This window comes from Rhodamnia argentea, chromosome 2, assembly GCF_020921035.1.
Source record: "Rhodamnia argentea isolate NSW1041297 chromosome 2, ASM2092103v1, whole genome shotgun sequence".
Lineage (NCBI taxonomy): Eukaryota > Viridiplantae > Streptophyta > Magnoliopsida > Myrtales > Myrtaceae > Rhodamnia > Rhodamnia argentea.
In genome coordinates, this window is record NC_063151.1 from 19,989,040 (window position 1) to 20,005,144 (window position 16,105).

The following is a 16,105-nucleotide window of genomic DNA, read 5'->3' on the forward strand; positions in this document are numbered from 1 at the left end:
CGATAAAGATGCCAAAGAGGATCAGCCTATCTAAGGTCTGTCAGCTTTGAATATCAGAGGCACTTCATGCAGCTCTTTTTCGTCACGGCGGCTTTTGTCTTTCCCTAAAAGCAATATAACACAACTCGGCACCATGCAGGTGCATGCTCACTTCACTGGCACAAACCAACAAACCACGAGCCTGTGCATTTGGTGCATCATGCCTAGCTACTAATTGTGCATCCACTCTTGTGGAGTTCTTCTTGGCAGTGCGTTCGAGCATTTAACAGTGTCTTCATTCTGATCATGGGGTAAACAATGTTTAATCTCGAACCATTTCCTTACTGTAAGAAGACTTGTTTCCCATGTGTATCACAATGAATGGAAGGTGCCGAACTTTGACCTAGGTTACAGGCTGACACTGCCGCGAAAAGTAAAAAAATTTCAATATGCATGTCTTAACTTTGTCTACCCTCTTCTGAGTTAAGAGACCACCTGCACTCTGGTATGACACGTGGCCGGAAGGGAAACTCCCTTTATTTTTTTCTTATTTCTTGGGTTGACAAATATACTTCAATTTTCACAGCATACATATTTTAAAAGGAAACAAATCAGACACTTAACAGGCCCGAGTATACAAATCTCCTGAGACTGCTGCAAGAAAGCAAAAGGATTGAGTCCTCCAATCTACCAGCCATGTCCAACGATCCAGCCGTTTTCACAAGAATAGACATGACATGGCCTATGCGTGCTGGCAGCAAATCTGTGGAGAGCTTAAGGTATCAAAAACACCGCAAGGAATATTTAGGAGCAAGGATAATGCATACTGGCAACTTGCATTGCATAAACTTTAAATTTGCAACCCCATAAAAGCACCTTGTAAAGCAGGATATGCTTCGGATTATCTATGTTATGAGAATATTTGGCAAACAATTCTTCCACTTACAACATCTGATTCATTTGTTAAATCTAAAAATCTGACAATGCCCGTGATCGAGAAGAGAACTTGCCACATCCTATGTATAACCCTACTTCCGGATTTCTCTTTTCTTGCCAAACAAATGGTGGAGTGCAGAATATTGTGGACCAACTTTTCTGACTTCAATATCCAAAACAGGCAACGATTTAATAAATGTGGTTCGACTAATTAGTGAAGATTACCCATTGTTGAAGCTGCAACATCAGGATGACTCCTTTAGTTTTTGTATCTCATTGTTTCTTTCTCAAAGCCGATTGTTGGAAATTGCTTGGCATATTCTTCCACCTCTTCACGGAGTTTTGCAATTTCAGATTGAACATTGGCATCTGATTGCATGGTTACCACAAAATCCTTCAACTTAGTTCCTGCATTGGCAAAAATCATAAAAGTTGAGAAAAGCTCACAAACAATGGATCAGGGTGATGTTGAACAGTCATGTATGTCAGTGGACAAAGGCGAGAGTCCTTGAACCTTGAGAATTAGCCTTGACCTTCAAGGCCAATTTGACAGCAGCATCAAAGAAATCGGCTACTCTTGCAAAATCCTCCTCTGCAAAGCCCCTGGATGTGAGCGCAGGGGTCCCTGGAGCACCAGACAAGGTGAGATAAAAAATCAAGTACCTAGGAGAAATATATTAAAAAATGAAAGGGAAAAGGCTCTCACCCATGCGGATACCACCAGGAACCATGGCAGACACATCCCCAGGGACAGTGTTTTTGTTTGCAGCTATATGAACCGACTCCAATACTTTCTCAACTCTAGAGCCATCAATACCCTATGAAAGGAATGTAAGAGTTTGTCATTGAGATCCACTTTGAAATAAATATAGTTTGTTTCCTTTCACTGTACCATCAATCAAACACTTGAAGCATTAATATCATATAAGTAATTAGGATCTCCTGCAAAACTAGAGGCTGTGATAAACATCGCCTGAACTGCAGTGATAGATACCTTCAAAGCAGAACATCCAATAAACAAACAAAAATAAGGGGAAAAGGGCACAAAAAACCTAGCACAAACAACCTATCTCATCAATATTTTACACTTTCCCCAATTGTCTTAAGTCCTACTTTAAGATGTGACAAACAAAGTGAACAAGTGAAATGCAATCGCACTTCAGAGCTTTAAAAGCTTTGCTCCCTGGCTAGAGGAAACATTATCGAGAGAGTTGTGTAGAGAGAATTGATAATCGGCATAGAAATAAGTTCTCACTGAAGATGTTAAACCTAGTGTAAATCAGTCAGGGGAAATATATCCCCCGTGTTGAAGTATGTAATTTGCAGATGAAGCAGCACATGAAACAAAAACGAGAAGGAAAAACAAATTGAGAAATTTATTTACCTTGTTCCTCAAATTTACCAAGACCAAATGGTTCTCAGTTCCGCCAGATACAAGTTCATAGCCCTTCTCTAACAGACTCTGAACATTTAACGCCACAGTAAATGACACATGAAGTTATGGTGTGATATTGAAAGAAACAGAAGGTAAACAACCGTCAGCAATCTTGTGAAAGATGGCTTATAGCCCTTAATCACCTGAGCAAATCTTGAGCAATTGCTGAGAACTTGCTCTTGATAGGCCTTGTACTCAGGAGTCATGGCCTACAAACAGATGGAAACCAATGATTTAAAATGGTTTGCTGCAGTATGAAATGTGCAAAACAGACAAAAATAAAATCAATCCAAAAAAATCCTTTTTGCTTATAAAACCTGCTTGAGTGCAACAGCCAAGCCAGCAATGGTGTGATTGTGAGGGCCTCCTTGAAGTCCTGGAAAAACAGCCTGATTGATCTTGTCTTCGTAGTCATAGAGAACCTAAAGAATAAAATTCTATATATGATCAATCCACAGGTATTCAAGACCCTAACTTCAACCCATATGCTACGAACTTTTGAATGTTTGGCATGCAAAATAAGGAAGATTTGCCACCACCTCTTGCCCTTTCTTGTTAATCTCTTTCAGCCCCTTTCTGAAGAAAATCATTGCTCCACGAGGCCCACGAAGTGACTTGTGAGTGGTAGTTGTCACAACATCAGCATATTCAAAGGGAGATGGGATGACTCCAGCAGCAACCAACCCACTAATGTGAGCCATATCTGCCAGCAGTATAGCTCTTTGTTTGTCACAGACCTGTGGAATCCAGTAGGGAACAGCAAAGCAAGCATAAAAGGTGTTAGAGAAATTTGGCAATGATTATGAAGCTGCATAACACAAGTCATCAAGGAAATTTACCTTTCTAATACGTGCATAATCATAGAGTCGTGCATAGGCACTAGCACCAGCTACTATCAACTTTGGCCGATAGAGGATCGCACTTTTCTCCAACTGTAATGTCCAAGTAAGTTAAATTCAGCCAATTACTAATTCCACAAAATTATAGCTGAATCTGGATATTTTCGTAAAAGAAAACAGACCATTTAACTATTTTCAATGAAAAGGACAATTGCAAATTTAAGCATAAAAGTTCTTAGATTATTTTGGTAACTTCACTTCTCGTCGATGTCAAGCGAATTCCATAATATCTGACATAATTAGACTACCAAAAATACTCGGATATTACCTTGAATCTGATTTGATCAATTGTTATTAGGGAAATAGAAAAGAAACTTTTCTGAGGGATATGCGAAGCACTGATGTGGCTAATTTAATGTTTAGCATTCCTACAATACTAAAGAAAACGGATGTCGCGTTCTACATTGATAGTCCGTGCAGCATACATAAAGAAGTCAGAAGGTGGTTAAGTTCTTGCGCTTGAACGGTTTAATATATGCTTGGCCAAAAGGAAAATGAAAAGAATGATCTAATATGACATTATGACAATTGTGTTCCATTGCTTGGTTATGTTTGTACCTTTTTACATGTAGTATATATCAAAAAGAGAGGATTGTGACATAAGAAAACAGGACAGAGCCCACACTACTAAACCATGACTCACATTTTAGTACAGGATATCATCGAATTCCTAATATGCAAAGTGCACCTAATCTACTGAACGCATCACCAATTCATTCATGCATAAAAACTTGTGCGTGGGTGAGCATAATATAGTTTTAAGCTAAACACCCATTGGAATTGATATATCCTTCCAGAGAATAAAAATTATGAAGCATTAATGGTAGAAGTCCATATAACACAACTCAGGCATGCTGAAATGAAAATTTTCTTCACCTCCCGTAAATTAGAGCAACAGATGAGAAACATACTCAAAAGTACCTGGTCATAATCAATATATCCCGTGGTTTCATTCAGTCTGTACGGCATCGTCTCAAAAAATATGGAAACTGCAGATATTTTCTTCGTGTCTGTCTGCAAAATAAGAATGTGACTATCAGAACCAGCCACTGTAAAGGCTAAAATGCTACTGCTTGCAAAAGCAATAATTTGTTAAAGTTGCAAGCCATTCAGTTTATTTACTTTTTTTGGTCAAATTATTTCATCACAAAAATTCTTCAGAAGCTACTCTGAACACCATAAACAGCAACTATCTTCCTTCTTCAATAGAAATAACAAAAGAGATATAATCTTTGGTACACTAACTGTGTTCCAAAGAGATAAAACACAATTCAGACTGATTAAAAATATGCCGCGTGTCCACATGCCAGGGCCATCCATTATTGTATGAGAATAACCTACTACTGTCTTTGGGGGTCTATATTTCTCTTATTTAATCACTCTTTCAAGCCAAGGCCTTGTTGAGACTATGATTCAAGAGCAAGAGTACAGCATTTCTGGTTTCTTATGTTAATAGTTGCATACCTGAATTGAAGTAAAAAAGAGATGGAGATTATTGCGCACTAATTCATCAAGCACAGCTTCATGATATAACAGGTACAGTATTGAGAATTTTTCCCTGCTTAAGCCTCCATTTAAATTTCCCAGCAAATTTACTACTGAGAAAAAGTTGAAGCTTATAAGTAGACACAGAAAATAACTAGCATATAATGTCTAATAAATATGAGACAGCATAAAAATCCTTTGTACAACAGGAGCATGATATTACCAAAAAGTGAAAACATTGAGGATTCTTAATTACCTGGTAACCATGTGAAAGATGGCCACCATGAGGAAGGTCAAGTGCCATGATTCTCTCATGAGGTTTCAGTAATGCAGTGTAAACTTGAAAATTGGCTGGTGATCCAGACAGTGATTGAACATTAACTGCAGAGAAAGACGACATAGGTTTAACTTACACAGGTCTGATGCTTAAATACACTTTCTGCAGAGTCTTATAGACTATAGAGACAACATGCCCAACTTGTGAGTCAAGTAAAAGTGGGGAAATAGAAAGAAAGAAAAGCATAGAAAACAGTGTTCTTCCACGTGCATAATAAAAACTGCACCTTGATTTCTGGACACCATTTTGTCTGCTGTGTTGGATTTTATGTTATTTCTAGCTACATACCGTTTGATCAAATATCATCGACTATGGAGATACCCCTTCATTGGAGAGAAGTAAAATGTCCAGAGTCCAAACTAACTGTTCTCAGGGCCATAAACCGTTGTGCCAAGCTACAATGCATTACCTCCCCATTTTGCAGGATCCAATCGAAAGGCCTCCAATGCACGCTTCTGACATAAAGTTTCTGCCATGTCTATATACCTAGCATGGAAACAGAGAAAATATTGACTCCAGCTGATTGGTGATGATGCCCTACATGAATATCTACATAAATTATAACAAACAATATTCACAATAATGCAAGAGTGATGGGGCTAAACATACTCATTTCCTCCATAATACCGAGCACCTGGATACCCTTCACTATATTTGTTAGTCATCACCGAACCAACTGCTTGCATTACTGACACCGAAGTGAAATTCTCCGAAGGAATAAGCTCAAGGCCCTGCAAATTAAATTCTAAAGAACTTATTGTATCAACAATCACATCAGATTATCCAAGGAGAGAAATCCGCCCCAAGGACAATATTCAACACCCGTATCTATCCAAGGTTGAGACAGAAGTCAATCCACATTCAACTCAACCAAGATAAAAAAAGCAACCCATTTGAAGTGACGCACCTTCCATTGCCTCGCTTTCTCGAGTTCAATAATGTCGGCGATTTCAGGATCAATGACCTCCAGCGGTTCATTCAGTTGCTTAATCCACTGGAAAAAAAAAAACAAAAAGGGCATCTCAACGCATTCATAACAAAATATCAGCCTAACCGAATCCACAGAACTATTTTCCCGCCAACTCAATCCCCGTCGTGGATCTGGCAAATCACAACGAACACGTCGAGGACAGAGAGAAGCGCACGTAAGCAAATCGAAGTGGAACCAAAACGACGGCGACAGAGAAGTGCTTACGGTAGCGCGAGCCGACTCTTTGTCCTGAACTGCTTCATTCGAAAATGAAGACTGCGAAATGATTTGAGATCGGAAACGCGTCAATGAAGAGCCGGGTTTCGATCGCCACAAACAACACAAAAGGCAATGAACTAAACCGAATCCAATGGAAAAATTCGAGTTGGCGGGGGACACGAACCGCGCAACGGAGGGAACCGCCGTAGGCGAGAGGTCGAACGGAAGGGAAGCTGCTCGGCGGCGAGGAGAGTCGTCGGAGAAGCGACGCCATTGCCATCCTCTCTCTCTCTCTCTCTCTCTCTCTCTCTCTCTCTCGCACTACGCACCGAGCCTGAGATTATTCAGTCGCAGAAAGAATCTGGTTGGGTCGCGGGAAGGAAGTGGGGGTCGGGTTGGTGGCGAGGTTGATTTGTTTTCCTTAAAGGAAGTTGTTGTTGTGGGATTCTGACACGAGGTGGGGCCCAAACAGACCAAGGCCAATGAGCTCGCTTTCCGAAGCAGCAAGCGGTGATTTGTCTAATTTTGGCTTTCACCATATCTTGTCCTCCCTGTTTCCAATTTTGTTTATATTCTGAGAATTATTGTACGAATATCAAATCAATTTTAAGCTTTTCACTTTTGTTAATTTTATTCTAAAGTTTCGTACAAAATTTTGGTACAGCCCCCTTGACGAATTTATTGAAAATCGCCGACGCGACAGTCCAATCATCGTCGCATTGCCATGTCAGCAATTTCGGGCGAAAATTGATCGAAGAGATCACATTGAAATCTCGCGTAAGGGGTTAAAATTAAATTATGAAAATTGAAATGTTTAGGATCGCATTACCATCCATATATTAGTTTTAAGACCGAATAGATAATTTCCCAGTCTTCTTTTCAAATTCAAAACATTTGAAACTTTTAGCATTTGTAAGAACTGATGTGAAAATGCATTTTCAAATTTTTTTCATGATTTTTCAAACGATATTCTAAAATTTTAACGAAATGGTGAAAAAAAAGATTTCGCCATAATTCCAAACCAAAACGTAACTATGCTGTCGGTTATAAGGGAGCCGACACCTTTTGAAACACTTTCTAGTGTGCGTTACATTTGATTGTTGCTAGCGTGCTTAACTAAATAGCAAAGGCTTTTCTCGCTTATTTAGTAAAGTCAAGTTTTTGGCCTTTATCTCGCACGTGACGATAATATCGAGTTGGCAAAAGAAAAAGACTCAGAAAAAAGTACTTTTTTTTCACTTTAATTCCAAACCAAGAAACCAAACTTGAATCTTACCACGTATGATTAGCACATATTATCATGCGGGCTCGTGAAATCTACATGACCGAGATTGACATTGACCCGATCCAAATATGTTCATTGGACAACGCTTTAAGATTCGAGAATGGCTAGAAGGTTAACGAGGAAATTTATATGACACCATAGTCCTCAATTTATGCAACGTTTCTTTTCGAATTTTCGATGCGTACTCCCGGCTTCAATTGAAACATCTAATTCTTTCGAGGAATACATTCCATACCTTTTGCCTGGTACCAATTTGAGGTCGTCCACCCCGCCCGAGGCTAAGTCGACAAGGAGCTCGTCTCAAAAGTTGTCCGCAACATGGATGACCTCGACCTCATGATGTTAACCGCATCTCGATGTAAGAATAATTATGCCACACATGATATTATTAATCAATGATTTAATAATCATTTAAATTCTAAAAACCTATTGGCCATGGAAAGATGCTACTCTTATGAAAAGATGTTAATATTTATGTGCTAAGAGGCACCTATTGATAGCTCGTATCAAAAAAGGTCTAGTCCTCTCCAACCCGACATAACGAAAAGTTACATTCTATCCTCCATCAGAGAAAATACTTTAACACAAAAAAAAAAAAGGGGGTTAAGGGAGAGAAATCGAATTTCTTCATTTCTCCTGTCTTTGCAACGACCATTTTGTAAAATTATTGCAATGAATAGATGTATGTCTTCATCCTCCTTATCATGAATAAAGCATAAAGATTTAACGTTCTTTAATTCAGAATTTCCGCGTATAGAATGACATTATTGCTTACACTCGGGAGATTTTTGTGTGGGAGTGACTGAATGAGGGGGGCCGACGACGTCGGGGGCAGTGGTCGAAACAATGCTAGCGGCCGGCTCCGATGGGTAGAGAGAGTTTATATGGTTTTGAGGTTTTTTAAGGAATCTTTTCAATATTGAAGGAGAGTTTTAGGGAGGCCGATGAGGATCATCGGCCTTTCTTGGTTTTGGCAAGCTCTCGTCGTGGTGTGTGTTCTTTGAGGATTTTAGTGTATAGGCTCCTATGTAGCACGGATACTCCTCTCGGGGAGATTTTCGCGTGTCGGACACGTGTCGGACACATGTCGGTGTCTAACACGCGCCAGACACGCGGTCAGCCCGTGTCCGAGCTCCAACACATGGTCAACCGTTCGCTTCCCCTCGGCGGCCTTCATTTCCGAGAGAAAAGGAGAGGCCACCTCGCATCAGAAGATCAGGTCCCTCGACGCCTCGTGGCTGCCGGCCTCGACTCAGATCGCATCCTCGCTTGCCTCGCCTCAAGTCGCCTTCTTGAAAGGATAATGAGTGGTAGCTCATTAGGTGAAGATGGACAGTGAAGCCAGACGAAAATAGAGCTCATCTCGCGGAAACTGAAAGCAAAAGAGAGATGCACGAGAGAAGGTTCGTCAATGGAGGAAACATGTGGGGTGTTGTGATGCGCAGATGAGAGAGAAAGTAGAGAGAGAGAGGTGTTGTTTTCCGGGAGGGGGAGGACGATAATAGCTCTTTACACTTGCCTAATTTATGACTGACGGAGACCTATGTGATCCCAAAAAAATAATATTTCCTTCCTACCCTCCTCTCCCCTTTTCTTTTTTTTTCTTTTTTTTGGCATTTCCTTTTAAAATATCATCCTTTGAAAAATATTTTATTTTCTATTCGCTCTCTTTCTTTAATTTTTTTTATTTCCATAATAAAAAAACTATCAATCGATGTTTGATGGAATAATTTTCTAGGTTGTTGTTGTTGTTGTTGGTACTTCTTAATTTCAGTCAAGATCGGTAATTTATGAGACCTAAGATATGAAATCATAAAAAATAATAATTTATCATGCATATATAAAAAAATATTTATTTATTATGCATTGTGTCCCAACGTGTCGAAATTTTCTATTTTTTGAGAAATCACTTGTCGGGGTGTCGTGTCGTATTGTGTCTCATATCCGGTGTCGTGTTGATGCTACATAAATAGGCTCCGTAAAACATTAGGGGATTATTGCTGATCATTAAAAATGATAGTATGATCTTCAAGACTTGTTCACATGACATCTCAACTCGTATGTTGACAAAAGTGGTTTCTTGAATTATTCGTAATTTAAACCCATCTGAACCGGTGAAATCTTAAGTGGTTACACCTTGTACTTTTTTGAGGGCTTTCACTCGTATAAAAGGTGAAAACAGGTCCTATGAAATGATTGATAGATAAGAGCCGGGATAATTATCAAAACAGTCTTAAATTTATTATAATTGTACCTATTTATTTTTTTTTTTGCCAATTTAATCTTAAACCTTTTTGCATTTTGTGCCGATTCAATCCATATGGCCGGCTGACGCTGATGTAGCCAATTTCTAATGATATTTTAATAGTATTTCAATTTTTGAATACTTTTTGAATTTTTTTTTTAAATTTTCGTTGCTTTTTTGGCTCTTCCTTCTTTGCTTCTGTTTATGACCATCGAGGGTTTCCGAAGCTCGCCAGCCACTGTGCGAGGCCCTCTAACCTAGATCTAGGGGAGGGCATGGCTCGCCTTTGCCCGCGGCCAACGAGGCCCTCGTGTTGAAATAAAATTTGAGCTTTCATAGAGAGAAGCCGTGCTTCCAAATATTACCTCCCATCGTGCAAGAAAAGGCTGCGTACAGCGGAGAAAAGGGGCTTGTTGGGGAGGTTGATGGTACGCCCAATGCCAATGCCAATGCCAATGGAAGTGTGAAGGATGATGAGATTTGCACCATTGATATTCATCTTCTCAATGCTTGCGACTTGAGGAGTAGGGAGGCTTAAAAAAAAAAAGAGAATGGCCTGCAAAAGAGAAAACAGAGAGACAACCTGCAAGAGTCGAGAACTAAGATATCGAAGGCGTGAAGGAGGAGGAGGAAAGTGTGACTCGCAAGGGAAAAAAAGAAAACAAAATAATAAGAGTTGACCAAACCAAAAGGAGAATTTTTTTTTTTTTGGTCGAAAGAAAGATTCTATTCATTGATAATCGAAAGAGTTACATATAATACTTTCAAACTTCCAAAAGACAATAAAAAACCAAATCTTGCATCTAAAAGTACACTCTCATCCTTCATGAGTAGATCCGGTACGATGAACTTGCGGCGGCCGATCATCAAAGCCCATGATGGGCACACACCGAGAACTTCCATACCAAATGTCACGGCTTGCGGTGCGCGTCCAGATTCGACGTCCCCATCACCAAGGCCGAACAATAACATCAACAACAACAACAGTGTGTTAAAAGGACACAAATAATATACCTGTAGGTAACTCCTAGATTTATATCTAAATATATATCGGGAGAGTAAAATCCCTAGATCTAGATCCAAATCTAAATTGGGATAGAGAAGCGGTTAAAGAGCTGCAGAAAATTATTTATGTTGATGAACTCCCAAAACATAGTGGGGTGGGAGAGAAAATGAAAGACAAACTAGTAGAGAAAACCGATGACAGACGAAAGCTCCGGCACGACGATCTTCTTCCCAACGCCAACGATCTCCTCACCAGAGAAGCATGAACCAGAACTAGCTTCCAAGCCAAAACTAATCGAGATGAGTGAAACAGAGGACCAAAAGGAGATTGCTTTTATAGATTTATAACATACGCGGTGGGTCATACAAGAGATAGTATGGTCAAAATACACACACAAAAGGAGTGTCCAAATCAGAGGAGGAGCGGAAAAGCACGGCCCTAAAAGGCATATGAGGATTGGCTTTTAAGCACGGCGGAACATTAGATGGTAAGACGTCGTACAATCTTCGCAAATAATTTGAAGGATTTTAACTCTAAGTACGATTAAATGTCAAAAAAGTCGTACGCCTCAAGCCAGAAAGTTGACAGCTTTGGTAAGGCGTCGTATTACAATGATTTTTGCCTTAAGTACCACCAGATGTCATATACCTTGGTAAAACATCGTATAGCATATAAAAGAATTCATATTTACAACTGGCCTTAACTACGTAGAATGTTGTATAATCCAATACGGTGTCGTATAATAATGAAAGGTGATACACTCTGATTTGTGGCTCGGAATGCAATATCCTTGTACAATTTACGAATACAATCTTTACGAGGGTACAATGTCAGGTCGTATGCCTTTCTAAACAAAATTCCAATTTACTCTCTCAATTTTCAAGTGAATGGAAAATTGTCACAGTCGCTTTTTCAACGGTCGAAACCTTGCTTACGTGATCTCATAGCCAAAGCTATTTGAGATATAACATGTTGAACTATTTAAACATTATATTATACCTTCATGTAAAGACTCGAGTTTTAAAACAGTTGGCGATAATCCCATTAAATTTCATATGGTATCATAGCAGGAGATTTATAGTTCAAATATTTCTCGGCTCCTATTTGCCTTCTCAATGACGTATTTCCACACTTTAGGCACACGACAAATAGAAAATTCTCTTGGTGCAACGTAGTTCGGCAATGCCACTCTACTTACCTAGAGTTAGGGTGAGGACTCTTCTAGCGCCCCATGAAGGGTTTGTTCTCCACAAAAGAAATAAGCGGGGATGGCCACGGATTCCCTCGCAATAAAGAAGGAAATTGAGAATTCAATATGGTAAAGGGAGACAATGAAACAAAAGGTAGAATAGAAATGAGATAATTACAAAAAAATGTCCTAAACTTATTTTATTTGTGTCAATTTAGTCCTAATTTTTTTAATTAGATAAATTTATTCATAAACCTTTTGATGGTTTGCTAATGCATTTTTTTCTTATCAATTTTAGCCTTTAATCACTAACATGGATGTTGGCACTAGCATTGATAATTTTTTACAATCTTTTTCAAATTCTTTTGAATTATAATTTTTTTTATTTTTTCCTTTCTTCTTTTCATTTTTTTCCTTCTTCCTCTACTGATTTTCGGGCCTCGATGATGGCCGGCGACCAGCCACGGGTGAGGGCTAGCTTTAAAAAAAAATTGAAAATATAAAAAATTGTCTATGTCAATGCTGGAACTATATAGCACGATCGACATCCACGCTAGTGATTGCTGACCAAAATTGTCTGAAATGATTACATTGGTAAATTCGTCAAAAGGTTTGGAGGCTAAAATTGTCAAATTAAATAGTTTAGAACTGAATTGATATCCGTACACTAGTTTTAGGACTTTTTCGGCGAATTTTTCAAAGTAGAAAACGACAGCTCTGTTGAAGGAGCAGTGTTTACATTTCAAGTTTCGTATGTGTGCAGCAGTTTAAAAAAAAAAAAAAAAAGGGCCCCATTACCGAGAGGAATTGGTGAAGTTGGGTTGGCAGCTGTTGGTGTCATCCGTTAGATGATCCAATGTGCGTGTTCTGCTTTGAGAGCATCTTCAAAAAATTACCGTAGAGGCAATGAATACAAAAAGTTCAAATGCACGAGGATCTCAAATTCGCGCCGAATTGTCATCTTAAACCTTCCTTCGAACAAAACAAGTTATCGACTCAGTAAGGATATTCAAGGGTTTCAATCTGTCTCTCTTATTATATTTTCCCGAGTTTCGGTTTCAAGGCCGAAATCTTGTCTACACACGGGGGAAATGTCGGAACGTTTAAGTATCAAATCCGCGCGTACAGCTTCATATTTTAGAACAATTGCTTGTGATCTCATAACATTTTACGGGGCGCTATGAATTCCACCAACGGCTTACTTGAGACGATAATGGACCTTTGTTTTTGTCCTTTAACATAAAGTCTTCGATTGATCAACATAAGAACGTAAATTCTCGGCGGTCCAACAGTCATGCCCTATATCTGCATAGGTCCCGATTCAAATGAAATGAAAATAAAGAAATTAGGTACGGTGACATTGAGCCTGCAACAACCACCCTCCCTTTCATAGCTTTCGAAGCAAGAACTACCTCGGACAATTTCAGGGGCAAAATTCGCCTGAAGCCTATGCAAAAAATAATCTGACGGAAAATATGGTGAAACGAGTAGCATGTTCAAGACACAGATAATAATAAACACCAACCAAGGCAAATTGGTGCTGCTCTCTCCCGTTTTTTTTTTTTTTTTTTCGCTTCGATTTAGCAAAATTACGCGATTTGAGTAATCGGGCAAGAATTATTGATTAGGTAATCCACTTCGATACATTATTTTTCATGCAAAGGATTGACTTTTTTGGTCAGACGAATTTCGAAAAAGCGACATGGAGTGGCTAAATGAAATAAAATCGTGCATATAATGCCTTTTATTACTGCCTACCAATATGCAATCACTAAATAATAAGAGCGTGCTTGTTTCGCGGAAAAAAATTTATTTTTTTTGCAAGAATTTTTTGTTTTTTTTTTTGGGGGTCAAAGCAAGAATTGTGTTAGCCTATCTTTAGAAAAATAAGATTTGAATTCAATTCAAGAGTGCAGAACCGATTACCACATTCCGATGCTGAATAACGTAACTGTTGCTGTATTGTAATTGTATATGCCTCCCAACGACAGAAAGTGAACCCCACACGGGGATGATTCGGCTGCGACGCACCGGAGGACGGCGCCCCCCCCCGGGTTCTCATCTCGGCTCATGGGGGCGGCCGCTCGCTTGAGGCGGGGGAGGGGCCGGCGTGGCGGGAGGAGAAGCCGCGGGAGGGGGCGTCGCCGTCGGCGGGCCAGGAGCCGTCGTCGAAGTTCTGGGAGTAGCTGAGGGGGTCGTAGCGGAAGTTGCCGATGGGCTTGGGCTGGGGGACGGAGAGGGTGGTGGCGATGGACTTGCAGTCGAGGTTGGGGCGGGCGAGGAGGCTCCTGGAGGAGTTCTTGTTGCTACTCCTCCGGTGGTGGTCGGCGCTGCTTCTGTTGTGCCACGGGAGCTTCAGCTTGAGACGACCCCAACAGGAGAAGAGGAGGCTCTTGTTGGAAATGGACTCCATTTCCATGGAACTTCCCCCTTTGCAGTCTGCAATCTCTCTCTCTCTCTCTCTCTGTCTTCTCTCCCGTGGGAATGATTTTGAGTGTGTGGTGGCCAAAGTGAGGCCACCCTCCACTCTTTTTCGATTTTCCCCTTTTTTTTTCTTTCCTTTTTTTGGGTTTATGTTTTGGGGGTAGAGAGAGAAAATAGTGTAAACAGGGGAACAACAAAAAAGTATCCCCGGTAATGAAAATGTCCGAAAACCCTAATAAAATTTCTTGTCGGGTCAGTAAAACCATGAAATCTGGCCAAAAATAAATAAATAAATAAAACCATGAAAAGCATTTCAATTTGTTTCTCTATCTTACTCGAGTCGCATTCTCGTGTTGCGTCAAAAACTAGCTATATCGTCGCTGCTAATTGCTTCATCCGTAAGAGTTTCTCGAGTGCCCGATTGGCAAGGCATAATTTGTCTAAGCCGTATGCATTCGAATTGAAATCATGGTTAGGTTTCTGTAACTAGTTTTGATTTTTCATTTTGGCTCCATTTGTTTTCGCGAAAAAAAATGAACGATTCAAGAAATATTTATCTTGAAAACGAGCGCTTGTTTCGTTTGAAATAATCAATCGATAAAAAACAATTTCACTATCAACAACAACTTATATTTAGATATTTTCATGGACAATAACAATATTTTTCGTTCATTCATTTTTTGTAAGTGATATAAACGATCTATCTTCGAGAATACGTTTTTCAAAATCGTTCATTCTCCGCAAAACAAGCAGAGAGCCACAGATAGCTATTTTGAAGCAGAGAAAAACAGCATAAAAAAATAAGAAAATCTTTGGATTCAATTATTAAGTCTTCTTGATGACCGAGGAGCACGACGAGCACAGAGACCCAGCTAATTTGCAAGTACTCCGAAGTTTGACAACTACCGTTTTATATTTTCCTTAAGAGAGAGAGAGAAAGCTAGAGCAATAAGAAATTTTTTATTTTTTTATTTTTGGTCAAAAGGGAGCAATAAGATCAATTGACGAGATTTGGACAAAACTTGCATTCAAAGGATGCAATATCAAGCAGCCAGATAATAAACCATAATTAGTGGACAGTAATACCTAATTCGAGAATCATTAACCTAAAGACCCCATCACTAGACCACTCAAAAGCAACAGGGGCATCGACATCATTTGCAGCTCATAATTTCACCTGGATTAGCAAGCCAAAACAATGATTAGTACATGGAAGCATGGCTGAAGACTCAACGCATCAATCAGATCCGGGACCATTCAGTCATTTGGGTGGGATGGGATGGCCACACCTCCTCACACATTCCTCTCACGCCTTTCCTCAACATATATGCAAAGTAAAGAGAGATCCAGATGAAGGATGATTCTGAGCCGTGTGATTCAGAATGGCTCAATCCATTTTGGCAAAGGAACGAGTCCCTTTCCCACTTCTAGCACACCCAAACCAAAGCATTGGATTCCTTGGGGCTCTTGTTCTATTCAGTCCAGACACTTCTCATTCAAAAGTCGAATTAGCTTGGCACATATGCACCGCGGCGATGCTCTCGTCGCATACTCGAAAACCATTCAGTCGTAACTTCCAAAGATCAGTTGGGATTGACATGCTAGTAACACTGGCCGGGAGTTCCGTGTCCCTCGTACGATATGGGAGACCGAATAACTGGTGTCGTCGGGTTCTCTCAAAATCATAAACCGTAAA

The 16,105-nt window shown here is 39.8% G+C and overlaps 1 protein-coding gene across 3 annotated transcripts; it reads right to left on the reverse strand.

The window, feature by feature from the left end:
• Positions 1-475: 475 nt before the first annotated feature.
• Positions 476-6,555, reverse strand: LOC115739641 (serine hydroxymethyltransferase 2, mitochondrial). 3 transcript variants are annotated; one of them, XM_030672850.2, is made up of 16 exons: positions 6,445-6,555; positions 6,267-6,317; positions 5,979-6,065; positions 5,681-5,802; positions 5,481-5,557; positions 4,991-5,115; positions 4,171-4,263; positions 3,190-3,282; positions 2,890-3,087; positions 2,668-2,772; positions 2,494-2,559; positions 2,300-2,377; positions 1,622-1,733; positions 1,430-1,540; positions 1,145-1,323; positions 476-742 (listed from the first exon to the last, which is right to left on the reverse strand). In XM_030672850.2, exons 1-15 carry the CDS (start codon positions 6,538-6,540, stop codon positions 1,175-1,177), a joined length of 1,563 nt encoding a protein of 520 aa, XP_030528710.1. In that variant the 5' UTR covers positions 6,541-6,555; the 3' UTR covers positions 476-742; positions 1,145-1,174. The 3 variants fall into 3 exon arrangements, with proteins under 3 accessions (XP_030528710.1, XP_030528709.1, XP_030528712.1); XM_030672849.2 differs by having other exon boundaries at positions 1,141-1,323; XM_030672852.2 differs by having other exon boundaries at positions 476-752; positions 1,141-1,323.
• Positions 6,556-16,105: the final 9,550 nt, after the last annotated feature.

What these genes read in the sequence shown, in the direction of transcription:
- LOC115739641 (XM_030672850.2), bottom strand. Translation starts at nt 6,540, where the DNA reads ATGGCAATGGCGTCGCTTCTCCGACGACTCTCCTCGCCGCCGAGCAGC. An exon ending in GATATATTGATTATGACCAG is followed by an intron (nt 3,283 to 4,170) that starts GTACTTTTGAGT and finishes TGGACATTACAG; the next exon opens with TTGGAGAAAAGTGCGATCCT. An exon ending in ATTATGCACGTATTAGAAAG is followed by an intron (nt 3,088 to 3,189) that starts GTAAATTTCCTT and finishes TGGATTCCACAG; the next exon opens with GTCTGTGACAAACAAAGAGC.